This window comes from Lissotriton helveticus, chromosome 2_1, assembly GCF_964261635.1.
Source record: "Lissotriton helveticus chromosome 2_1, aLisHel1.1, whole genome shotgun sequence".
In the NCBI taxonomy this organism is placed as follows: Eukaryota; Metazoa; Chordata; class Amphibia; order Caudata; family Salamandridae; genus Lissotriton; species Lissotriton helveticus.
This window is the reverse complement of record NC_136059.1, coordinates 968,712,755-968,739,067: the sequence shown is the minus strand read 5'-3', so window position 1 is coordinate 968,739,067 and position 26,313 is coordinate 968,712,755. Positions and strand designations below refer to the sequence as shown.

At 49.2% G+C, this 26,313-nt stretch overlaps 1 protein-coding gene across 2 annotated transcripts in view; it reads right to left on the bottom strand.

Moving 5' to 3' along the window:
• Nucleotides 1-26,313, bottom strand: part of PUM3 (pumilio RNA binding family member 3) — a 211,189-nt gene that overhangs the window by 82,501 nt on the left and 102,375 nt on the right. For both annotated transcript variants that reach the window (XM_078675717.1, XM_078675718.1), the window contains one exon: nucleotides 20,305-20,383. In XM_078675717.1, the coding sequence (XP_078531843.1) occupies nucleotides 20,305-20,383 (79 nt within the window). The remainder of the gene's footprint in view (nucleotides 1-20,304; nucleotides 20,384-26,313) is intronic.

Below are 26,313 nucleotides of genomic sequence, written 5' to 3'. Positions count from 1 at the left end.
TGGGGCTAGGTGGAAGAACACCATATGAAAAGGCTTTCGCAGAGCGGGGAGGATGGCCGGGCGTTAAGGAATCTGCCGCTAGACTGTGTCTCTACCAGATATATCGTTACAGAAGGTAAGTAACTCTTCCCTCTGATAGAGACATCTAGCTGCAGATTGCTTAACTTAGAATAGATAGCAAAGTCACACCCCATAGGAGGAGGGTCTGCGAAACAACCACGAAGTTCCATGAGAACATATTCATCAAAAGGCTGGACGAAACACGGTGGGAACCACAATGTCAGGGCAATTGACATTAGACCCAGAAAACTCAGTAAGGAACATGACAACGGTAGAGCATACCGCCTGAACTTACACCATAGCGGATGCCAAAACGATACAGGGGACAGTCCAAAGACTGTCCGGTCAAGAACTGGAGCCGCAACAGGAGGCCTGTGTGTGGAAGAAAAAACACACATGAAATGTGTACCCCTTAGGACATGAGTCAAGAGTGGCAGGGCCGAAACCAGAGGCGAGAGCCAACAGTGACAAAAGGGTCACCATAGAGCAAAAGCTCAGTAGGGAGGCATGCAGTGAAACGTACCAAAAAGGTACCACAGTGAGGGGACAACCTGCAAGCCAGGAACACTTAGGGGTCTCTATCCCGAAGGAGGGAGTGAGCAAGAAGGCCAGATACTAGGGCAAAAAGAACCTAGTATGCGAGCACCCCGTGGCGTGTAGAACCTACGACATATACACAAAGAGACAGGAATGTTGCCACACATACGTGAAGGTACGAAACCCTAAACAGGGGAGTTGTTCAATTTATAACACTGTACCGGTGTGCGGCAAAACAGTCACAGAAGCAGGTGGGAACCTAGACCACGAGACTGCAGTAAGGGATTAAGAAAAGGCACAGACAGAAGCCTGTCGCCAGAAGCACACATTGCCATAGACCGACACCGTCTACCAACAAGGAGAATACCAAGAAAAAGACATGCACAGTAAGGCTACCTAAAGAAGCAAAAGTGCCAGAAATGGGAGTAAAAACTCACCTCCAGAAAAACAGCTGGTGGGGAGCTCAACACCAGTGCTACAAATGTGAGTAAGAACCCACACCTGGAGAAACAGTTGGGATGGAGCACAGATCCGGTGGCAGAAAGTTATAGACAAGAGCCACCCTTTGAAGAATTAAGAAATATGCACAGGACAGGACAGAAAAACTGAACCCCCTGTCCTGTAAGAAGCAAGGGTACAGAGACCCCACTAGGGAAGTGGGGTAGGAAGCAACACATAGACGAGACTGTGCCGGCGGGATCTCCCCTCGCCATAGGCAAGAACCCCGACAGTGCTTGAGCCACAAGAAAGAAGGTAGAGCACAACCTATTTGCACCAATACAGCGAGTATTCACAGAATACACAATAGAGAATAGTGTTCCGAAATGGAACAGAGGGACCTGCCTCCCAGAGGTGAATGTCCACCTGTAGACAGACACAGTGAGTCTGCAAGAACACGCCAGGAAAAAACAGGCGTGACAAAACCCCAACCAAACAGCAGGGAAGGACACCCCTACTGAGGCGCGGATGGGCTACGGACCAACCGTAGATGACCCATGGTAACCCCCAGATTGATCAACCCGATGGATCTCACCAGAGGAGACAGCCTACAACAGTAGGAAGAGTCAATTTGTGGCAAAACTTCCAGGGTAAGGAAGAGAAGCAATATAACTGCCAACAAAAACCCCACATAGGGTAAGGCACAACCCTACAAAAGAAGGGTTCCTCTTGAGACAAGCTTGTGGACAGAGGCTAAAAGAGGCTGAAGCCCATGTTGCCGCCAGGCATATGTCCTGAATGGGTGTGTTAGCTAGGAAGGCTATTGTAGCTCCCTTCTTCCTGGTAGAGTGGGCGCGTGTCCCCTCTGCTAGTTCCTGTCCTGCTCGCTTGTGGCAGAACGAATAGTTTCTTACCTGTCGGTGTAGTTTTGCAGCTTGACGATCTTTCTGGATTCGCTATGCTGTGCATATTCCGCAATCTTGTGGTTGGGTCCGGAATCGTAGTCTTTTTTCTCTCTTTTTTTTTGTAGCCCAGGTGGGGGTCTACGTCCCACCATTTGGTGTACCTTCGCTTACGTCGGCATGCTTCCGGTGGAAGCTCCCACCCTTGGGCGCCATCTTCGGATTCTTTTTTTCCGTCTCTTTTTCCTGTGTTTGTAGTGAATCCATGGCTATGTGTGATAATCCTTTTTTCAACGTAATTCTTTCACGTATCTTGTAAGCTTCAACTTGCTTTCTTTTCTATGTGTCTCCACCTTCTTCTCCAGCCTCATCTTTCTGGCGGAGGCGGGTGGGTTCGCTAGCAAATCCAGAAAGATCTTCAAGCTGCAAAACTACACCGACAGGTATGAAACTATTCGTTTTGCAGCGTGAATCTTTCTGGATTTTTGTAGCGGTTTCGTTACTTTTGTGGCGGCTGGGTGGAAGATGAGCGTTGGTTGTTGAATATATGTTGAAGCACTCTTTGTCCTACTTGTGCTTCCTTGTTCATCTGTACATCCACGCAGTAGTGCTTAGTGAACGTGTGCACTGAAGCCCATGTTGCCGCCAAGCATTTGTCCTGAATTGGTGTGTGGGCCAGAAAGGCAATTGTTGCTCCTTTCTTTCTGGTTGAGTGGGCCTGTGCCCCTCCTGTTAGCTCCTGGCCCGCTTGCTTGTGGCAGAATTGTATCGTTTGTGCGATCCATCGAGCTATGGTGTTCTTAGTCACAGGTTTACCCATGTAACTGTTTGCGTAGGATACGAAGAACTGTTTTGTCTTCCTGTGTCCCTTCGTCCTTTCAATGTAGTGCATGATTGCCCTTCTTGCGTTTAGAGTGTGGAGCGCCCTCTCAGCGCTTGTTGTGGGGTTCTGGAAGAAGTTAGGAATCTGAATACTCTGATTCATGTGGAACCTTGACACCACCTTTGGCATGAAGTGCGGGTCTGTTCTCATCACGACCCTGTCACTGTGTATCTGGATGTAGGGTTCCTGCAGTGTTAGTGCCTGTAGTTCGCTCACCCTGCGTAGCGAGGTGATTGCTACCAGAAAGGCCGCTTTCATTGTCAGCATTTGCAGTGATGCTTTGTGGATGGGTTTGAAAGGTGCTTTCATGAGCTCTGTTAGTACCACATTTAGGTTCCAAGCTGGCGGCTGTATTTTTTTCAGTGGCGCTATTCTTTTAGCCCCTTCCAGAAATCTTTTTACTACTTGAGATGTAAAGAAGCTTCTCCCTGTTTCTCCTCTTATGTATGCCACAATCGCTGCCAGGTGTACCCTCAGCGAGGATGAGCTTAATTTAGCTTTTATTAGGTGCGTGAGGTATCTTAGCACCGTTGATTCCCTGGTCAGTTTTCTAGCAACACCATTGAGTGGATCTTTTCCATTTTTCCCCATAGCACTTGCGTGTGCTGGGCCTTCGTGCCTCTCGAGCACCCGCAGGGTGCTCTCTGGTATTTTTAGATGGGTGAACTCTAAGTCCTAAGGAGCCAAGCTGAGAGGTTGAGGCACTCCGGCTCTGGGTGTAGAACTTTTTTCATGGAGAGTAGGTATCTTCTTTGTGAGAACTTGTGGGGTGGGCCCTGCGCCATCTCCATTATCTGTGAGTACCAGGCTGCCTGGCCCACTGTGGTGCCACCAGGATGAGCGTCATGTTGCTCGTACTGCATTTGTTGAGAACCCTGGGAATCAATGGTATCGGGGGAAAAGCGTAGGCAAATGCTTTTGACCAGCTTATCCATAGGGCATTCCCCTGGGGTAGTGCCTCTGGTTGTCTGGATGCAAAGTATTGGCATTTTGCATTCTGGCGTGTTGCAAGCAGGTCTATTGTCGGAGTGCCCCCCCTCCTGAATAGTCTCTCTGTTTCCTGTGTGTTGAGTTCCCACTCGTGGGATGCTAAAGTCTGCCTGCTGAGCCAATCCGCTTCTACATTGTCCTTCCCTGGCAGGTGTATGGCTAGCAGGTCTATTTTGAGTGGTATTGCCCATCTCCAGATTTCCTGTGCCAAGCTTGACAGAGGGAATGATTGAGTTCCCCCCTGTTTGTTGATGTAAAACATCGTTGTGGTGTGGTCTGTTTGTATCAGTACCTTCTGGTTGTACAGGTGCTTCTGAAAAGCCTTTAGGGCAAGCAACACTGTTTTCAGTTCCAGGTAATTGATGTGTCTGACCGCATCTGCTGGGTTCCACAGACCCCTCACTCTGAGCCTGTTCATGTGTGCGCCCCATCCCTTCTGGGATGCGTCTGTGGTGGTGGTCACTGTTGGGTCCAGTGGCGTTAGAGGCTTCCCTATTGTTATCCTCTCTTTGGTCCACCACTTTATTGCTTCCTGCACCTTGTGCGTTACAACCACTAGATCCTCCCAACTTCCTGCAGCTTGTGACCATTGCTGTTGCAGCTACTCTTGGAGTGGTCTCATCTGTAGGCGTACATTGGGGACCAGGTGTATGCATGACGCCATCATTCCCAAGATCTTGCTCACTGTCCTCACTGTCAGAGCTCACCCCTTCTGGTAGTGACGTTTCTCCCTCAGAAGGCTGAGTGTCCTCTTTCCGCTGGGTAAGACCCTGCATTGGACGGTGTTGATTTGAGCTCCCAGGAAGATCTTCACTTGCTCCGGTTCCATCGAGCATTTTCCCCAGTGTATGGAGAATCCCAGGCTTGTTAGCGTTCTTGAGACCTGCTCTGCATGACCCTTGCATGTCCTGTAAGAGCTTGCCTTTATGAGCCAGTCGTCAAAGTAGGGGTACACGTGTATCCCCTCTCTTCGCAGATGTGCTGCCACTGCTGCGAGGCATTTGGTGAATACCCTTGGTGCGGACTTTAGGCCGAATGCCAGGGTTGTGAATTGGTAGTGATCCTTGTTTACTGTGAATCTTAGCAAGTGCCTGTGCTGCCTGTTCATGGGGATGTGCAGGTACGCATCCTTGAGGTCTATGGTGGACAAAAAGTCCCCGGCCTTTATCTGTGGGATGACCTCCTGTAGAGACATAATTTTGAATTTTTGAGTCTTTACATATTTGTTAGAATTGGTCCTCTCTGGTTGGCGCAAGTATTCACTTGTGACAAGCAGGGACCCTCTCCTCTAAGTCAGGGCGAAGGATGACCCCTTAGAATTACCCTTGCTCACCCTCTAGGTGCGTGGCGTGAGCAGCCAAGGCTATTCTCCAGGCGTTGTTAGTTAAGCATTGCAATAACACACACAGTAAACATACCAATCCCCCCACAAATGGACACCAGGCTGTAGTTATATAAAAATACGTTCTCTTTATGTAAAAATATATATATGCAGGTAAGACTTATCACAAGACCAATAATAATGCTTTTCTAAGCCACAAGATTTTAAATAGGCAAGCGTTTCTTCTCAGTTACAGTTCAAAAATGTCTCTTCTTAGTCTCTTTTCCCTTCAACACAGTTCTCTCAGTTCCTTGGTAGTTTTTAACCGGATTATGCACTTTTCCACCCCTCTAGGACCTTAGGGACTCGGTCCTGCACTCCGTAGCGCTTCGCGGCGCCTTGGACGGGGAGAATCCAGACCTTCTTCCAACTCTCACGCTTCTCGCGTGAGTCGAGGTTCGCGTCGTACTGCTTCTGGCAACGAAGCGTACGGGGCCGTTCCCCAAAGGTGGGCGCGCCGCTGCCCAGAGGCTCCGCGGCACGAGGGCACTTTGGGAAGGCGCTGTGGAGCAGCTCGGGCGCGTTTGGGAGAAGCGCTGCGGGACACGTCAGGCTGAGCCGGCTTCAGGTGCACTTACAGGAAGCGCTCAGTCGCGCTTAGGGGGAGAGACGTACCTGGACTTTTGTAGGGACGCACAGGGCAAACGGGGAAAGAACAACGTTGCGGGCACCGAGCCCGAGACCGCCCTGTGCGTTAAAAGTGGTCGGTACTGGCAATGGTGCTGTCCGGTCCTCGCGGTGCACTCCACGAGTGTGCGGCGGTTCCGGAGAGTACTTGGGGGTCTTTTTGCAAGGCGGAGGATCTCCGTGAGGAGTGGCGCGGCACGGGAGCCCTCAGTACGGACGGTATCGAGGGGGGGTCCCTTCCAACTGCGGCGCAGCCTCTCTTGGTGTGACAGAGCAAAGCGGGGCGGCTGGGTGCAACGATATGCACGGGCGGCCGTCCAGGCTGCAGGCTGCTTGCGTCTCCTGGATTCCGGCGGGAGGGGCTGAAGTCGCACTCAGGCACTCCAATGAACAGGCGGGGGTAGAGGAGCAGCCGGCCTTAGCCTGGGGCAGAGAGCGACTCCGAACAGAGCGAGGCTCTCAAGGGCAAGAGGGCAGGCTGGCTCCTGGGTACCACGGCCCTAGGAAGGGGCGAGAGGGGGCAGACTTCACCTCCGGCAGGAGGAAATACTCGGCCTTCGATAGCAGAGGAGCACAAGCACAGGAGAACCCACTGGTCCTGGGGTTCAGTTCAGGGGCAAGCTCAGTCAAGCCCTTGGAGAAAATTTCTAGCACAAGTCAGCAAAGTCTTTTCAATAAGTCTTCTCCTCTCCTTCCTCAGCAAGGCAGACAGCAGGCCAGTCCTTCCAGCTTCTTCTCCTTCTAGTTGGGCAGAGGCTCGTTGTGGGAAACAGGATTCTGATTTACAAGGAGCAGTGCTCCTACTTTTATACAGCATTTTCTTTGTTCTCACAGGCCAGGGGGGCCTCTGCATAACTTCCTTCAGTCTCTGAGTACTTTGTTGGGTGTACTCTGGTGTCTTCTTTCAGTGCAAGGGGCAGGCACATCAGACGCTCCACAGGAGGTGGAGCCAGCATTGTGTGGACAGGGGCTGCCAGGAGTACCTTGTTGACAGTGCTTCGCCCTTCCTGGGCCAGGTGCCGGCTGAGTCATCAGTCGCTCCCCAGGGGGCGGAGCCAGCATTGTGGTGGCAGAGCACAGCCCTATTCAGAGTCAAGGGGCACTCCCACCACCCACTAAGGTGTAATCCTTGCATTCACCACCTGTCATCCCCCAGCCCTGTCACTCACATATCCCAGACAGTCAGATACACATACTAGCAGAGGCGAACTGAAATGGTTAGGCAAGCAAATGCTAGCTTTCTAAAAGTAGCATTTGCAAACACAGGATATTAAAATAAACTTTACTAAAAGAAGTATTTTATTATTCTGAGTTCAGGCATACTAAACTTTACTTTCTACCATGTTCCCTGAGCCTGCTGGGATTATAGAGTGTAATAATTCCAGCAGCCCATCTTGGCTTAAGAGAACAGGTAGCCTTACAATAGTGAAAAACGAATTTGGCTGTAATTCACTATTAGGACATGCCACACACATCAGAGCATGTCCTACCTTACACTTACAATGCACCCTGCCCTTGGGCCTACCATAGGGGTGACTAATATGAAGTAAAGGGAAGGTTTAGAGGCTGGCAAGTGTGTGCACTTGTCCAGCCAGCATGACAGTACCAGACTGCACGCAGGTTCTGCAATGGCAGACCCTAGACACATTTTAAAAGGCTGCTTCTGTGGGTGGCGCAACCAGCGCTGCAGGCCCACTAGCAGCATTGGCATTTACAAGCCCTGGCACTCCTGGTGCACTTTACTGGGGACTGATTGATTTCCATGATTATCCCATATACATTTTGCACAGGGAGAGCATATGCACTTTAGCACTGGTCAGCAGTGGTAAAGTGCCCACTCATTAAACCAACAAAAACAGGTCAGAGAGAATATTGGAGGAAGGCAAAAAGTCCAGGGATGACCCTGCCAAGAGGGCCAAGTCCAACAATATTTGTTTAGGAACCGTAGGTCCAGGATGGGTCTTAGGCTTTCCGCCACTTTTGGCACCAGGAAGTAGCTTGATTACACTCCCCTGTTCCGTTCTTTGAATGGGACCGGTTCGATGGCCTCTTTGAGGAGGAGTTCTTGAGCTTCCTCTTGGAGCAATTGCAGCTCTCTTCCAGAGTGCTCTCTTTTCTTTGGCTTTCTGTTTGGTGGCCTCCTTTCCAACTCTATGCAGTATCCGAACTGTATGATGTTGAGTATCCACTTGTCTGTGGTTATTTTTCTCCACTCCTGGAGAAACAATCTCAGCCTGCCTCCTACTGGTGTTACATGGTCTTTTGTGTCTTGTCCGTGTAGCCCTCTCCTCTTTGTTTTCCCGTGCTCCTCCCTCGGAGGGATCGAGTGGGTGAGCACCTTTTTCCGTGTGAAGTCACTTAGAGGGGGGTTGTTCACCGCCTCTCCTTCTTTGGCCCCATCTACTCGAAAGGACTGGCCCCTGTTCTGATAGTTCCAGTTTTGCTTCTGCTGGCCCTGGTGACCTTGGTTGTCACTCTGTTGACCCTGGTGGAACACCTGGTGTGATTGTCCTTGCTGGTTTCCACCCCTTCCGTTCGGCCTCCGTGTAGGGGTGCCTCTTCTCATACCCCTGAATTGCAGGGCCCCCATGGACCTTGCCGTCTCGTTGTCTTTCTTCAGTTGGGTGAGTTTCTCATCAACTGGGGCTCCGAACAGTGTTTCCCCATTGAAGGGTGTGTTCAGGATGGTATTTTGAACCTCAGTTTTGAAGCCTGAGATCCTGAGCCAGGCTTGCCTTCTCTCTGTAATGCCTTTAGCCATCAGTCTGCTGGATGTTTCAGCCCCATCCAAGGCTGTCTTCAGGCACGAGTTAGCAATGCTCTTCCCCTCTTCCACAAGGTGTGATGCCCTCTCACGGTATTGCTCTGGGAGGTGCTTGAGCAATTGGCTGATCTCATCCCAATGCTGGTATTGATGCCTGTTCAGGAGGGCGTTGGGAGTTAGCCATCCGCCAGTGCATTGCGGCGTTCCTCTCAATTTTTCTGCCCGTCAGGTCCATCTTCCTGCTATCCTCGTCAGGTGGTGGCTCAGATGTTGTTGGGACGTTGGCCCTTCTTCTGGTCGTTGCAGCGATTATTGAATCTGCTGTGACGGACCCCTTGATGTAAGCTGGGTCCTGGGAGGAGAATTTGTATTTCTTCTCCGTCCTCGGCGTGACTGATCTGCAAGTAGCCGGGTCTTTGAACGCTTCTTTCCCCTGGTCAGTGATACTTTTCAGCATGGGCAAGAACTGGCTTCTTCTCTGCGTGGGGAGCAATGTTTCCAGCAGGAAGTCTGCTTTAGGCTTTTCCTCTTCCGGCTTAACCCCATAACTTGCTGCTGCCTTCCTGACGACCTCATTGTATGCCCCAATGTCATCCGGCGGCGAAGGCCTCGAGGGGTATGTCTCGACAGCCTCCTCCGGGTTTTTGGCCTCGATGTCCTGCCATCCCTGGTCTTGGGCCGTCGAGGATCCTGAGCTGTAGCTTGACAGTTGCTCCCCATATTCCCCCCTCTGCGTAATAGAGGTCCTCTTCCTCTTCGTGTTCTGAGGGCTCCGGAGTTTTCGGCGGCTCTTCGGCGTCGAACTCCTCGTGCTCCTGCACCTCAGCGACGGCCGTCGCTGGCTTCGAGGGGATCTTGTAACTTTTCATCTTTTCATCGAAGTCTTTCTTCCTCTGAAGGATGTTCTCCATCTCGGCCTCGAGCCTTCCTTTCTTCCTCTCCAACTGAGCGGCATGCTCGTCGTCGAGCGTTTCGGCTGTTCTTCGACGGCGTCATCGAAGCTTTTTTTGGCTCCTTTTCCTTCTAATTCGAAGACCCTTTTTCGGGGGCTTGCTTAGACTACCTTGGCTTTTTGCCGATCTTTGGCGCCCGGGAGTCCTTCTCGAAGGATCCGCTGGGCTCTTTTCCGGAGGATGCAGCTTCGGTCGTCGAAGTTTTCGGCGCCGGTGCTCCCTTCGAGGCTCTAGACTCTGACTTTTGAGAGTCTACCTCAGGCTTTCGAGGCCCTGTCGAGGTTTTCGGGGTCGTAGACTCTCCTACCTTGTCAGACGTTTTCTTATCGGTCTCTGCGACCGTGAAGTCATCTGGACCCTCGGTGATGTTGTCCTCATCGTCGGTGGAGAGGCCCAGTTCATAAAGCGTCGGTGCCTGGCCTTTGCCCTGCATCGTGTAGTGAGCTATCCTCCGCTTCTCTCTAACCCGGAGTGTCTTCTGCTCGAAGACGGAGCAGGCGTTGCAGTCTTTGCTCTCGTGGTCGATTGGCAGGCAGAGGTTGCAGACCGGGTGCTGGTCCTTCTGCGCGAACTTGTGCTGGCAGTTTCTGAAGAATTTAAAGGGTGTCTTGTACATCCCTGCGCTCAGGGGGCCCCCTGTGTGCGCATTCCTCAACGGACGTCGAAGATCTCGGGGTTCTTCCCTTTCTTCGTCGTCTCCTCTCTGATGGTCTTCTTCTCCCAATCTTCTCAGACTTTTCCCGTCGAAGAGATGTTGTATTTTCTCCTTTTCTCCACCAAAACTTCTGGAGCTTCACGCGACGATCCAGACCCAACGGCGGAAAAAATAATCTTAAGATGGCGCCAAAGGGTGGGAGCTTCCGCCGGAAGCATGCCGACATCACCGAAGGTACACCAAATGGTGGGACGTCGACGCCCACCTGGGCTACAAACAAAACAAAAAAAAAGAGAAAAAAAGACTACGATTCCGGACCCAACCACCAGATTGCGGAATATGCACAGCATAGTGAATCCAGAAAGATTCACGCTGCAAAACTGTATTGTTTGAGCGATCCATCGTGCAATGGTTCCTTTAGTTACTGGTTTCCCCATGAAACTGTTAGCGAAGGACACAAAGAACTGTTTTGTTTTCCTGTGTCCTTTTGTTCTCTCAATGTAGTGCATGACTGCCCTTCTGGCGTCTAGCGTGTGCAGAGCCCATTCAGCGCTGGTGGCTGGTTTTTGGAAGAAACTTGGTATTTGTATAGTCTGGTTCATGAGGAACCTGAACACCACCTTTGGCATGAAGTGTCGGTCCATTCTCATCACTACCCTATCGTTGTGTATCTGGATGTAGGGTTCTTGTAGCGTTAGTGCCTGTAGCTCGCTCACTCTGCGAAGTGAGGTGATTGCTACCAGGAAAGCTGTTTTCATGGTCAGCATTTCTAGGGAGGCCTTGTGAAGTGGCTCGAAAGGCTCTTAAATGAGTTCAGTTAGGACCAGGTTAAAGTTCCATGCAGGTGGCAGCACCCTCTTTGGTGGTGCGATCCTTTTTGCTCCCTCCAGGAATCTCTTAATGACTTGTGATGCGAAGAAACTCTTGCACGTTTCTCCCCTTGTGTAAGCGGCTATCGCTGCTAAGTGAACTCTTAATGAGGATGAGCTTAGGTTCTTGTCGAGCAGGTGCTTGAGGTACTTTAGCACTATTGAGTCAGTCTGCATCTTATTTTGTAGCTTTTCTCTCCTGCACCACAATGTAAATCGCTTCCATTTTGATACATAGCACTTCCGTGTGCTGGGCCTTCGTGCCTCCCGAAGTACCCTCAGAGTGCTTTCTGGCAGTTTCAAATGCGCAAACTATGTCCTCAGGAGCCATGCTACTAGGCTCAGACTCTCTGGCTCTGGGTGCAGCACCTCTCAGTTTTGCATGGAGAGTAGGTCCTTTCTTCTCCCGAATCTGTGGGGTGCACACTGTGTCATCTCCATGATCTGTGAGTACCATGTCTGCCTGGCCCACTGCGGTGCGACCAGTATCAGGGTCCTGTTGCTCGTTCTGCACTTGCTGAGTACCTTGTGCTTCAGCGTATCGGGGGAAAAGCGTAAGCAAATGTCCTGGACCAGTCTATCCAGAGGGCACTCCCCAGGGACCCCTCCCCGGGCTGCCTTAATGCGAAGTTTCAGCATTTTGTATTTTGGCGTGTTGCAAACAGGTCCCACCTGTCGAACAGCCTCCTTGTTTCTTGTGCATTGAGCTCCCACTCGTGGGAAGCCGATGTCTGTCTGCTGAGCCAATCTGCCTCCACATTGTCCTTCCCTGGTAGATGTAGGGCTAACAGGTCTATGTTGAGTGGGATAGCCCATCTCAATATCTCCTGCGCTAGCCTTGAAAGTGGGGCTGATTGTGTTCCACCCTGCTTGTTGATGTAGAACATCGCTGTTGTGTTGTCCGTCTGGATCAACACTCTTTGCTTGTACAGTTTTGTCTGGAAGGCTTTCAACGCTAGGAAAACTGTCTTCAACTCCAGGTAATTGATGTGTTTGACCGCATCTGCTGGTGTCCACAGTCCTCTCACTTTGAGTTTCTCCATGTGTGCGCCCCATCCCTTCTGGGATGCGTCTGTGGTGATGGTCACAGATGGCGTTGGTGGCGCCAGAGGCTTTCCCCTTGTTATGTTCCTCATGTTTCACCATGCCATTTCTTTCTGCACTGAGTGCGTTACAACCACTAGATCCTCCCAACGACCTGTAGCTTGTGACAATTGCTCCTGTAGCCATTCCTGTAAAGGTGTGAAGCCGTATATTTGGCACTAGGTGTATGCATGATGCCATCATGCCCATGATCTTGCTCGCTGTTCTCACTGTCCGAGCTTGCCCCTTCCGGTAGAGCTGCGTCTCCTTCACCAGCGCTCTCGATCTCTTCTCGCTGGGGACCACCTTGCTCTGTAAGGTGTCGATCTGTGCTCCCAGGAAGATTTTTACTTGTTCTGGTTCCAGTGAGGATTTCCTCCAGTGGATGGAGAAACCTAGGTTCCTCAGCGTGCTCATCACTCTCCGTGCGTCCTGCTTGCACGTTTCGTATGAGCTTGCTTTTATTAGCCAGTCGTCCAGGTAAGGGTATACGTGTAGATTCTGGATAATATTTCCGTAGATGCGCTTTGTAGTAGCGTGGACCACTGCCAGGGCCGTAATATGTTCAGATAAATGCTTTTATTAGCCAGTCGTCCAGGTAAGGGTATACGTGTATTCCTTCCCTTCGTAGGTGTGCTGCGACTGTTGCGAGGCACTTTGTGAAGACCCTACGTGCCGATTGGAGGCCGAACGCCAGGGTTATGAATTGGTAGTGGTCTTCTCCGATGGTGAATCTGAGCAGATGCTTGTGCCCTCTGTTCATTGGGATGTGCAGGTAGGCATCCTTGAGGTCTATGGTGACCATGAAGTCCCCGCCTTGCAATTGAGGAAGTACCTCTTGCAGGGAGGTCATTTTGAACTTTTGCGTTCTTATGAATACGTTGAGTACACGCCCTTGTTCCTTTCTTTGTAAGGCACTGGTTCTATGGCCTGCTTCTACAGGAGCTCTCTTGCTTCTTCTGGAAGGTGCTCTAGCTCTTTCTTTGCTAGTGGACTTCTTTTCGGTTTTCTGTTTGTTGGTTTCCTTTCCAACTCTATGCAGTACCCAAACTGTATGATGTTGAGAACCCATTTGTCTGAAGTAATTCTCTTCCACTCCTGGAAGAAATGCTTTAGTCTTCCTCCCACTGGTCTTACATGCTGGCATGTGTTTAGTTCGTTTAACTCCTGTCTGTTTTGTTTGTGCTCGACCCTGGGAGTTTTTGCTTGGGTGGGCACATGGAGCTTGCTTAAGTCACTTAGAGGTGGGCTGTTATCCCCCTCTCTTATTCTGTCCACGTCCATTTTCTCTCCCGCGAAAGGACTGGCCTCTTGGCTGATACTGCCAGGACTGCTTTTGTTGACCCTGCTGTGTCTGGGTGTCTGCCTGGTGGGTTTGTTGGAACGCCTGGTGTGATGTTCCTGGCTGGTTTTCTCCCCTCCCGTTAGGTCTTCGTGACGGGGTGCCTCTTTTAGTGCCTCTGAACTGCAATGCCCCCATGGATCTTGCAGTCTTGTTATCCTTCTTCAGTTGGCTGAGCTTCTCATCAACTGGGGCCCCGAACAATGTTTCTCCGTTGAACGGGGTGTTCAGGATGCTGTGTTGCACTTCCGGCTTGAAGCCTGAAATCTTGAGCCAGGCTTGTCTCCTTTCCGTGATGCCCATCATAATGAGTCTGCTGGAGGTGTCTGCTCCGTCCAGGGCAGTTTTGAGGCAAGAATTTGCCACATTCTTCCCCTCCTCGACCAGGTGTTCAGCTCTTTGCTTGAATTCCTGAGGCATGTTCTTCCCTAACTGGCCCAGCTCATCCATGATCTGGTGCATGTGTCTGTTTAGCAGCGCGTTGGAATTTGCCATGCGCCAGTGCATTGCGGCATTCCGTTCAATTCTTCTCCCCACGAGGTCCATCCTCTTGCTTTCCTTGTCTGGAGGTGGCCCAGAAGTAGTAGGCACATTGGTCCTCTTCCTGCGATGATGGAGTCTGCCGAGACCGTGCCCTGAATGAAGGGTGGGTCTTTGGAGGAATGCTTATACTTTTACACTGTGTTGTAGACCCCAATGTCACCCGGCGGCGAGGACCTCGAGGGATACGTGTCGACGTTCCCCTCCGGGCTCTCGGTGTCTACGTCTTGCCAATCTATCTCCTGAGTCTCCGAGGATGCAGACCCGAGGAGCGTCCTGCGGTCGTCGTCCCCTTCATAATCGTAGTAGGAGGCCTCCTCATCTTCTTGTTCGTCGAATGCCTCGACGCTCCCCGACTGTCCTTCGACGTCGTAGTCCTCCTCCTCCATTATCTCGACTACCTGTGCCGTAGGCTTCGTCGGGATCATGAAGTCTTTCATCCTGGCGTCGAATTCTTTCTTTCGCTGCAGGATGTTTTCCATCTCGGCCTCGAGCCGTCTCTTCTTTTTCTCCATTTCGGCCGTGTGTTCCGCGTCGAATGGTTTGGCCGGTCTTTTCGGCGGATAGCTCTGCGCCGAGCCGATCTTCGGCGTCGAAGGTTTCGGTGCCGAGCTGGCTTTCGGGTCCTTTGCCGAGGCCGAAGAGGTCTTCGGGTCTTTCTCCCTCGGCGCCAAACGCTCCTTTTCGGGGACGTTTTTCAACGTCTTTTGCTGTTCACCAGCTCTGGGCGCCGGGGACTCCTTCTCAGAGGGTCCACTGGGCCTGGGTGTAGCTGCGGGTGCCAAACTTTTCGGCGTCGGCGTTTGAGGCCTTGCCCTCGTTTTTTCGAGCTCAGAGTCTCTCGGGTGTTATGGGGCCGTAGTCTCCTACTTTGTACGGAGTCTTCGTATTATCGGTCTCTACGACCGTGTAGCCGTCGTCTTCGGCGGCGGAGTTGTCCTCTTCTTCAGATGATAGCCCCAGGTCCCGAAGGGACGGTGGCTGGCCCTTGCACTGCATGCTGGCGTTGGCTACCCTCTGTCTCGCTCTAACTCGAAGAGTCTTCGGCGTGATGATGGAGCAGGCGTTGCAGTCCCTGCTCTCGTGGTCGACCGGTAGGCAAAGGTTGCAAACCGGGTGCTGATCCTTCTGCGCGTACTTGTGGTGGCAGTTACGGCAGAATTTGAAGATGTCCATCTCATGCGTTCAGGGGGCCCCCTGAGCGTGCATCCTCCGATGGAAGTCGAAGTTCTGGAAGATCTTCTTCTCCTTCGTCGTCGTCCTCTTCGATGATGTAGTCTCCTGTAGTCTTTTAATATCCCTTTCGTCCAAAAATGCTTATTTTTCTTCTTCTTTCTCCAAAAATGCCTGGAGCCCTTTCGGGAACGATCCAGACCCAACCGCGGAAAAGAGAATCTGAAGATGGCGCCCAAGAGTGGGAGCTTCCGCAGGAAGCGTGCCTACGTCACTGCAAATACACCAAGAGATGAGACGCCACGCCCACCTGGGCTACAAAAAAAAAAAAAGACTACGATTCCGGACCCAACCACAAGACCGCGGAATAATGCACAGCATAGTGAATCCAGAAAGATTCACGCTGCAAAACTGGAGATTTGCAGGGCACAACTCCTGGGGGCCCCAGTCCGACAAAGACCTGGAGCCGCGGGCCCGACGATGTTGACGCAATGCTGACGACTTACGTTTGTGCTTACCCGAGGTAGGCGAATGATGGCAATGTTCCCGGGACCTGCCTTGAACAGGAACGTCCTCCTGTGCGGACCGGCGCCGCGTGGACGTCTCCGATTGAGAAAGAGACCGGTGTCGCAAGGGGTCCTTTAGGGACATCCCGGCAGACAGCAGCTTCATGCAGCGTTCCCGAAGGGATTTGGCCGCAGCTGGCAGCAAGCATCGCACTCCACGGAGTTGTGGTGCTCGCCCAAGCACCACATACAGATTTCATGAGGGTCCGGCACTGACATCTGTCGCGAGCAGGACCGGCACGGCTTAAAGCCCCCCCCCCCCACCCCCCCAAGGTGCGTTATCTGGTGTGAACACAAAAACTCTAATTCCATTATATTAATTTTTGGTGGAAATAAGCTCACTGGGTCAGGGTTATGCCCACTCCCCACAGGAAGTGGTAATAGAGGGGGTGCATTGGCTACTACCGGTCACTCCCCTTAACACCAGTATATTTAGTATTTAGGTGGTACCCCTGATGCCAGAAACTCAGATTCAATGGATCCGGAAGAAAAGGACCAAGAAGAGCAGTGAGAAAACGAGAAATGAAGACTGCTGTTGACTTTTGGTGCCAATCCCTGCCAACCTGCACCAGTCTAGACATTAGTGACAAAGTGACTCGTCCTGCAGATGAGCACCTGCCAAGATCTTCGGTAGACTGCCCGCCCTTCAAAAATTGGCAGCAATCTCATTTGGAGTAGAGGAGCTACTCTCCTGCAGTCCGCAGGCACTGATAAAGCAGAGTCTGGTTCACCGTGTTGCCGCTCCCTGGCCAGCCCGACGCAGCTGCCACTACTCTGGGTACCAGACCACATGCAGCAACCAAGGCCTGTTGAAGTCCTGTTGGGACTCCAACAACACGAGACCGAGCTACCATCGAAGAACTTCAGCACTGCAGAGACTCACTTCCAGAGTGGCCCAGCTGCATCCTCAACTGGTGAGAACAACAACTGCAAGTGCCTTGAACAGACAGACACCCTTCCTATCTATCCACTCTGAACCCGAGCGCCCATGCCCAGGTATGCGAAAACTGGCTGTGCCCCTTTGCTTTCATGACCCTTGTGTCCCCAGCTCCCAGTTGAAAGATGCCAGACGTGTCCCCAAGTCACCCTCTGTAGCCTGTTTTTGGGTAGCCCCCCTTCCTTCCACCTGCGCAGCACGCAGAGCTACCAACCCGACCAGCACCTCTGCACTCTAACGCCCCAGGGCAGGTAACGAGTAACTGCTGGTGATACTTTGGACCTTGGCCCCCTACGACCCCAGGTCCAGAAGACGACCCTAGGAACCGACCGTACAAAACTATTTGTACATCAGCCTTTTTTCCCATATAGGAAAGCATTCCTGCATAAAAACACATTTAATTGAACATTTTACTTAGCTGTAAAATCAGTATTGAAAAAAGTGCTTACTTGATAATGAAGTTCTTGATATCAAAATTGACATAAAAATAGAACTTATTTTTCTAAACTTGTTTCTGATTTATTTTCGTGTGGGTCTCATTTATTGCCTCTGTGAGTACTGCAAATTCTTAGCACTACCCTCTGATAAGCCTAAACTGCTCACCCACACTACCACCAAAGACAACATTTAGTGTTATTTTTGCCTCTGTAAACCAATAAGGGTTGCGTGGACTCTCTGCACAGTGTACCTCTCTTTGGTACACTACATACAGATATATTCCACAAGAGGAGCTTAGAAGGGAAAATAAACAAAGGTACCCTCCACTCAATACTATCAAAATCAAAGCCCTAGTTATATGTCAAACATGTACATCAGAATTGCAAGGGATGCTCAAGATTTCTTATTTTTTGTGGGACAGGGTTTGAGGTCTAATCATACACCCCATGTGTATCTTTTTAAGAAAATAAAAGCAGGCCGGTTTCCCACTGTGATGCTTGACAAGTGTTCAAACTAAAAAGTGAGGGGAGTCTAGGAGGTGCCTCTCGTAAGCAACAACAGTTGGCAGGTACTGTCACCAATCCGCTCACTGTGTCATCAACAGCACTTTCCAGACAAAATACGGAAACCAACACTCAAAAGTATATAAGTTAGAAAGAGCAACATGTATACTTTTGGGAGTTGGTTTACGTTTTTGTCTGGGAAGTGCTGATGACACAGTGAGCTCATTGGTGAGTACCTGCCAACTGCTCCCAGGTTGTTGCCTACATGAGGCACCTCCTAGACTCACCTCACTTTTCAGTTTGAACACTTGTCAAGCATCACGGTGGGAAAGCGGCCTGCTTTTATTTTCTTAAAAAGATACACATGGGTGTGGGGGGTATGATTAGACATCAAGTCCTGTCCAAAGAAAAAATTGTGTGACATCCCTTGCAATTCTGATGTACATGCGTGACATATAACTAGGGCTTTGATTTTGATAGTATTGACTGGAGGGTACCTTTGTTTATTTTCCCTTCCAAGCTCCTCTTTTGGAATATATCTGTATGTAGTGTACAAAAGAGAGGTACACTGTGCAGAGAGTCCATGCAACCCTTAACATATAACTAGGGCTTTGTTTGACACTATATACCGAGCCAGCTTTCTACAGACAGCATCCTGAGCTTCTCCTGCCACATGAACTACTTCAGAAGTGGAGATCTCGGATCGGGCTCAGAGCTCCAACTTTCTTGGGGGCCAAGAAGCAAAGGAAATAGATCTTGTGTACCTATCTCTACTCTACAGCCCATTTGCTCAGCAGGGCATCCAAAATGTAGGTGCGTGCCAGAGAAAAGTGCCTGGTGGAAGGAGGGAAAGCCAGAGAGAGGGCAGGAAGGGTATAGTACAACCTTTTGAGATAAGCGGATTGACCTAGCAATTTATTTATGTATTTATTTATTTATTTAGAGGTTTTATATAGTGCTTGCTGGACCCAGGGGTATCAGAGCGCTTTACATTTTTGAGACAAGAAGGTCAGTAAGACATGGGTCATACATAGCATAAATGAGTATAAACAACATATAAGTCTCCGCCAGACATATTTCAAAATGATAAATATGGGAAATAAGAACACCGAAAAGTGGGAGATGTGATAATCAAAAATAACCAAGCATACATTGAAAATTGCAGAGGAGGATAGCAGGGCCGGACTGGCATTTGCGGGCACCGGGCATTTCCCCGGTGGGCTGGAGGGGTGGGGGCCGGTTTTGTGGCCGCAGGGGGCCGCTTTTCCTACAGAGTGCCGGTTTTGTAGCAGCGCTGCAAAATCGTCCCTCTGTAAGAAAAGCGGTAGCAGTGCTTTGCGGTAACAACCCCCTCCCCTCCCGTTACCAGGGCCGGTGGAGGAGCAACCTGCCAGGGCTGGTTGCTGGTCTCAGTCCGGCCCTGGAGGATAGGGAGGTTGGTGGTCAGAATTGGGTTTGTAATGACGAGAGCAGGATGGGCAGAAATGAGGGCAGACGGAGGACAAGGGAAGGGGGGTGCAGGGAGGAGTGAATGTGGTAAACAGGGAGGTGGAAGTGACGAGGAGGAAGGGCGAAGTAAGGCTGAAAAGAAGGGAGGCATATGTATCTGAGGTCGGACAGAAGTGGCCAGTGGAAGATAGCAGATATGGATTATGGTCCCCAATATTTATTGAGGAGATGTAGTTTGAGTTCTATTTTGAAGCAAGGGTAGGAAGGGTTGCAACGAAGGTCAGTTGGAAGGGCATTCACAATTCAGCAATCACACATAGATGTCCCCAAATTAGTGGAAAAATTTAAGAAACGGTAGGGTCTGTGAGGCCCACGCCAAGCCGGTTGCTCCCTCTAAACTTGCTTGGCAACAGGCAGGGCTGGAAGGTCATGTCCCTACTATAAAACGAAATATTTAGCCCATTTGTAACATTATTAAATAAAAGGGTGGAAGCTGAAATGCAAGGCCTGCTCTGCAGTTGAAAACCAACAATTGCAAACAAGCAAACATGTCCTTTCCATTTATCACATGTAAGAGAAAAGCTAAACAATGTCAGGGGCACTGGATTTACATGTTTTTCGCATTTGCCACCTAAGCCATCATCTACTGCATAATCTGCCGATTTTAACTAAACAGAATTTGTTTGTAGCTCAAACAGTTCCAAAGTTAATAAAAGCACAGCCACACATGTTGCTGCGCAGTGGGAGGCCCTTTGCAAAGGTTGACTGGTCACCTTTCTGTTGCTTACTGCTGTATTTGGGCGATACACTGTTTAATGAGGAGCAACCTGTATCCAGACAGTCTTAACGTGTTAAAATGACAAAATAATGAAGTAATGATATCTTAAAATGTACCGCATTATGCTGCGTAATTTGGCTTTTCTAGCTGCATAATTTAGTCAATTGTGCTGCGTAATTTGACCTTTCCCTGCTACATAATTACAGCGCCCTTGAACATTGTAAACAAATAGCAATGCTCCAAAGTATTATGCGCGCTTTTATTAAACGTATAGAAATTATTTCAATGTGTCCCTTTTTATGTGCAACCGGCACTTTAAGCAAAAAGTGTAACTTCACAATTTTTTCAAATAAGGGATCCATGTCAGCAAGACTACACAAAAGTACAACAAATGGCTTTATGCGATTTATGTAAAATCAATGGGTTAAATACTTACGGTTCTTAGTTTTTGTGTAGCATGTACAAAGAAATCCAAGAATACTTTATGTACTAACGAGTGTTTAATAACTGCTTCTCTGTAACACAAAAGAGCATTCAATTGAAGCCAGATTAAAATGAAGAAATTATTTAATGGTGATCACATGTTTAATCATTAGGAACTGGTGTGGTTCGGAACGATGGGGCGCATAATACTAAACACTGAACAGCTTAGTTCTAAACAACCTAAGATAGTATTTATCTTGCAAAACCTAAGATAGTATTTATCTTGCAAAACCTGTTTAAAGAAAGGTGCAATCTCATCAGAACATGGTGAGCAATATACAATATGTGAGATGTCGAGTTCTGCGTGAATTGCCTGTATGAGAAGTTCTCCATTATAAGTCAGTTTTGGATACATTTGATTATCTGCTTTCTGATTTCCAGAACCAGCCCAGCCTGCGACAACCTATGCCAGAACAGGTCAGAGTTGTCCAACATTGAAGGAGGTCACCTGGGAAGGCAGTGGCACCCAATATAGTACTGAAATACAGATGCCCAAGTGAACTGGCAAAGTTTTAGGACACTTCTTACTAATACACTAGAACAACGTTTTCCAAACTGTGGGTAGCAAGCAGACTTTTGGGGAGTTGCAAAAGTCCAAGCAATAAATAAGGATGCCTTTCAATTCTGTGTTTAACTTTTCACATTTGCAGGTGATTCAAATACAGAGTTCAAATGTCAGGCTATGTCTTCTGTCTAATTGATGCTTAGTCTTTTAACATAGAATTGGTGTTTACTTTTCTTTCTCCTACTGCAAAGTGAGAGGTGTTTTTAAAGCGAACTATGTGACAATCTTGCTGGAATACAGGAACTGTGCTGATGTGATGTTGTGATGCAATGTCGTTTTTTGCAACAAAAAACAAAATGTATATACCTGTAAATAAACTGTATGCGTTCCGCAGTTAGGAAAGCAAAAAAGAAGCACTTTTTTTTTATAATTCTGAAGTGTGCTGGAAACAGAGATTTTACTAGGATCAAATTAAATCAAGACACTTTATTTGTAGATGCACAAATGATAAATAGTCACAGAAATCTGATTTCCACACATTATAACTTGAGTGCTATAACGTTTTAACAGTAAAACTGTATATCTGTGCAAAGTTGGTGGTCATTTCAATGGAAAATGTGCTCTCTGCAAATGACAATGTACTACCACATGATGCTTTAGTTAGGTAGGTAAGTAGTTTATTGTTTCAGCCAAACAAGCCGTAACAAATACATTTCAATATACAGCTCAATTATCTTCAATAATGAATCAGATCAAATAATACGGCACAATTAATAATCTTTTAAAAAACTATGCAGTTCATTTAAGATCATATTAGTTCATATACTAAAAATGTAACTCCTATTTTTCACGCAAATGAGAATGTATGCAACTCTTTACTTTAATACAATATAAAGTAAGTTTAAAAAACAAGAGACCTATTTGATAGCCAATCATTTTGTCAACACACATTCTTTCAACAACAATGCCCGTGGCTTAATACGCTGACCCTTGCAACCAGACTAATACATTCTTAATGTATAAATAGTATGTATAACTGCTTGCGTGCTAACTTGATCTAGTCAAGTCAAATAATTTATATAGCGCGCTACATACCCAGAGGGTCTCAAGGCGCTTGAGGAGGGGTGGGGAATTACTTGTCGAATATCCAGGTTTTAAGTTGCTTTCTGAATGCTAGGTGGTTCTGAGTGAGGCGAAGGTGAAGACGATACCGGGTCCGTTAAGGAGTGAGTGTCAGCAGAGTGCAATTGCGCGTGGCAGCGCGAAGAGGTTGTAGATTCTGGGAGCGTGGGGGAGCGACCGTTTAGGAGTGGGTCCGGACGGTCACCGTTTAGGACCGTTTAGGAGTGGGTCCGGACGGTCATCTATACAACTCAATTAAAAGATTGTCCAACCCTTTCGGTGCTCATGACGGAACCATTTCGTCATGAGGACAGGGGCAGGAAATCTTCCACTGTAAACAGCAGAGGGATTTTCATTTATTTTGTGCCTCGGGAGGTTGGGGAAGAGCTTCACCAACCTTCCGAGACCAATCCCTGGTTTTCAAAGTAATGACGATTGCGCGCATGGCTCGCTGTAGTCATTACTTTGAAAACTAAACTGAAACTGAATTTCAGTACTCGTGGGGCTATCTCAGCCTCCCGAGCACCGAAACACTTGGGAGAGGTATCCTTGGAAAGGGGAGAATCTCCCATTTCCAATGGTATCCTTCCCTAGTGGATCCCAGCTTGGGGATCACCCCTGTAGGGTGATCCCCAAGCAGGGATCTACCCACTAGCGCCAGGGAGGGGGGGGCGGCCCCTTAGGAAAGGGGGATGGGGGCAGTAGCCCCCAATCTGCAATACACCCCCCCCCCCGGAAGCAGAAAGTCCACAAGCACCAAGGATTTTTTTGAAAAATTTACTTAGGGTGGGGGCTGTCCAAAACGGGCATGCCAGTGCCCCCACCCCCGCCCCAACAGAATTACAGCAGTAGCCCCCAATCTGCTACCCAGTGGGGGGGGGGGGGGGGGGGGGGGGCAAAAAGCCCACTAGACACCAGGGATTTATTTTGAGCACCCCCCCCCCCCCCCCCAAAATTACTTTCTTTCGCCCCCCCCCGGGGGGCAGTAGTACCCAATCTGCCCCCCCCCCCAATAAGCCCACTAGAAACAGGGGATTTTTTTGTATTCATGTAGGGGTGGGGGCTGCCCAAAATGGGCATGACAATAGCCCCAACGCCTAAGAGAAATTCCAGTCTTTCCAGTGTTTCTGCCCCTTCAGGGGGCAGTGGCCCCTGAGCTTCCCCCTTCCCCCCCCCCCCGGGAGCAGAAAGCGCACTAGTCACCAGTGTTACACTGACTTTTTTATGCGTGGGGGTGGGGGCTGCCCAGAATGGGCATACCAATGTCCCCACCTCCAAAACAATAGCTACAGTCTTTCTGACCCCCTTTGGGCCATACCGGGGCAAACGCACCCCTCCCCTCCCCTCCGGTTCCCCCCAGGGCGGCAGAAAGCCCACAAGGCTCAGACTTATTTTTAGCAATGTGCCTACCTCTGGATTTTGGGCCCTAGCGCAGCCAGCACACAGGGAAACATAGCAAACCAGTACATTTTTGAAAACTACCCCACTTGTGTGGGTAGGCCAAGTGCCTGCGACAGGAAACAGCGCAAAACGTAACGTGGTCACAACACATTTCCACAGGGAAAACATACCTTTTTTTTTGCAAAGTGCCTAGCTGTAGATTTTGAACGGTAGCTCTACCAGCACATAGGGAAACCTAGCAAACCTATACATTTTGGAAAACTAGACACCCAGGGGAATCCAGGATGGGGTGACTTGTCTGGCTCTCACCAGGTTCTGTTACCCAGAATCCCTTGCAAACCTCAAAATTTGTAAAAAACAAAAAACAAAAAAACATTTTCCTCACATTTCTGTGGTGGAAAGTTCTGGAATCTGTGTGTATACACAACATTCCACCAAGCCAGCATTCCCCAAAGTCTTCATAGAACTTGTGTGGGTAGGCCTTGTGCCTGCTACGGAAGCGACCCAAAACGCAACATGGACACACCACATTTTCACAGTGAAAAATGACCCTCTTTAGGTCTCCCCTATGCAGTGCGCATGCATTGCATAGGAGACAGTTAGCCATCTGCAGCTCTTTATTAAAGCACATACTTGTGGTGGCAAATGCCTTGCGGGAGTGCGCAGCGGCGCACCACAAGCACGAGTTTGGCCTCGAAAAACAGACATTGCCGGGGAGTATTTCCTCTACTTCAAGGGAAATTGCTGGCAATTTGCGAAAGTCTGGCAGTCTCGAGGGGTTCTTGAAAGATGTTCAGCTGCAGGACAAGCAGCTGGTCAAGATTGTCGAGACTGGAGCAGGCACACAGGGTTTGGAGCCAATAGTCCACAGCAGTCTTCACTTCTCTCTTTTCTCACAGCTCTTGTTTGTCCCCTTCTCGATCTATTGAATGTAAGTTCCACCTAAGTACTCAATTTAGGGGCATTAAACGGAGTTTTCACAACAAAAGAGAGAGAGAGGGATAATAATAATTACAGGCACTATGTGAGGTGGGAACTCCTGGTCCCCCAACTAATATGCAAAAACAATAGAGGAGTAACCCCTCGTGGGTAGAGAGAAATATATCTCTCTAACAATGAGCTCAAATGCTCTGGTCAGCACATTTTGCCCCAACCTGTTACTGGATAATGGATATCCTTATAGAAGACCCCTCACTCACCAACCTGGTTGGTGACATGCTTCATCATCGGGGTCCCACCCCATAGGCCGAGTGCCTATAGGGTGTGCTGCGACACCTGATTACAGTGGAGCTGGTTTTGTTTTTTATGTGTTCAAAACTATCAAAAATACTTGAAGTGAGTAGTGTTGGCCCTTTTTAAACACAGTTTTGATAGTTTTGAACACATAAAAAACAAAACCAGCTCCACTGTAATCAGGTGTCGCAGCACACCCTATAGGCACTCGGCCTATGGGGTGGGACCCCGATGATGAAGCATGTCACCAACCAGGTTGGTGAGTGAGGGGTCTTCTATAAGGATATGCATTATCCAGTAACAGGTTGGGGCAAAATGTGCTGACCAGAGCATTTGAGCTCATTGTTAGAGAGATATATTTCTCTCTACCCACGAGGGGTTACTCCTCTATTGTTTTTGCATTAAACGGAGTGACAGAAGTAGGAAAGTGCCTTTTTGACAGCGTCGACCCCACTTTTTGCCTGGTATTTGATGCAAATTTTGACAGAAAGCTATCCAGGTTTCCGGGGCCAGAACGCTTTCCCTAAAACTGCAAAATTGTTCCCCCAATTGTCCATACCTTTCGCACCCCTGTAAGTCCCTAGTAAATGGTACCATGAGTACCCAGGGCATGGGTACTAAAGAAGGTCCCCAAGGGCAGCAGCATGTATTGTGCCACCTTAAGGGACCCCTCACCTAACTCGTGCCATTGTAGGCTGCATGTCTTGGTACAGATAAAAGTGAAAACACGACACAGCACACATCCCTGTGTGCCATGTCCTAACACACTGCATGAAATATATGTAAGTTACTTCTACAGAAGGCCTTGCAGCCTTAAAGCAGGGTGTCTTATATTACAGGTGAGGACATATCTGCATAAGCATAAGCATAACCTGTGATGTCCAAGTCAATTCTTAGATGTCACAAGTTAATTGGGGAGCCATTTTAAGTACATGTGCTGAACACTGGTAAAACTCAGTTCCCCAGATACATGATGCATTCACTGAAAGCTATGGTGTTTGGTATCAGACACCTTGTATTAATAAACCCACATTGATTCCAGTGATGGATTAATACATGCACCCAGAGGGCACCTTAGAGGTGCCCTCCGAAAGTGTACCAGCCTCTAGTGTGCTGGCTGACTGGTGTAGACCAGCCTGCCACCACAGACCGGTTTCGGACCGCTGCAGGTGAGAGCCTAAGCTCTCTGAAGGCAGAAACAATGCCTGCTGTGTACGGAGGTGTTGTCACTTCCTCCATGCAGGATGGCACAGTAATCAGCATATCAAGGCAGAAGGTTTCAAAGGCATCTGCAGCCCTTGATATGGGAAATGCCAACCCCTTGCCCTGGGCCCATTTGGCACCAACACAGGCGGGGAAGTAGATATGCAGGGAGGAGTGGTGCAGGCCAGTCACACTCCTAAGGTGAGCTGCCTGATGTGCCCACCCTTAGGAAAATCTTGGTGATAGCAGAATTAGGAACTCTGGGACAGGGTTATGCCCACTCCACAGGAAGTGGTCATGTAGGGGGTGCAGTGACCCCAAGGGTAAGTAGCCCATTGGCTACTCACCTTAACACCCCTACATTTAGTACTTAAGGGAGCCCCTGGCACCAGGAAAGTAGATTGTACCAAACTAAGAAGAACACCGAAGAGCCACAAAAAGCAAGAACAGAGGAACAGCAACTGATTTGGCGCCTACCCAGACAGCTGTCCCCAACAA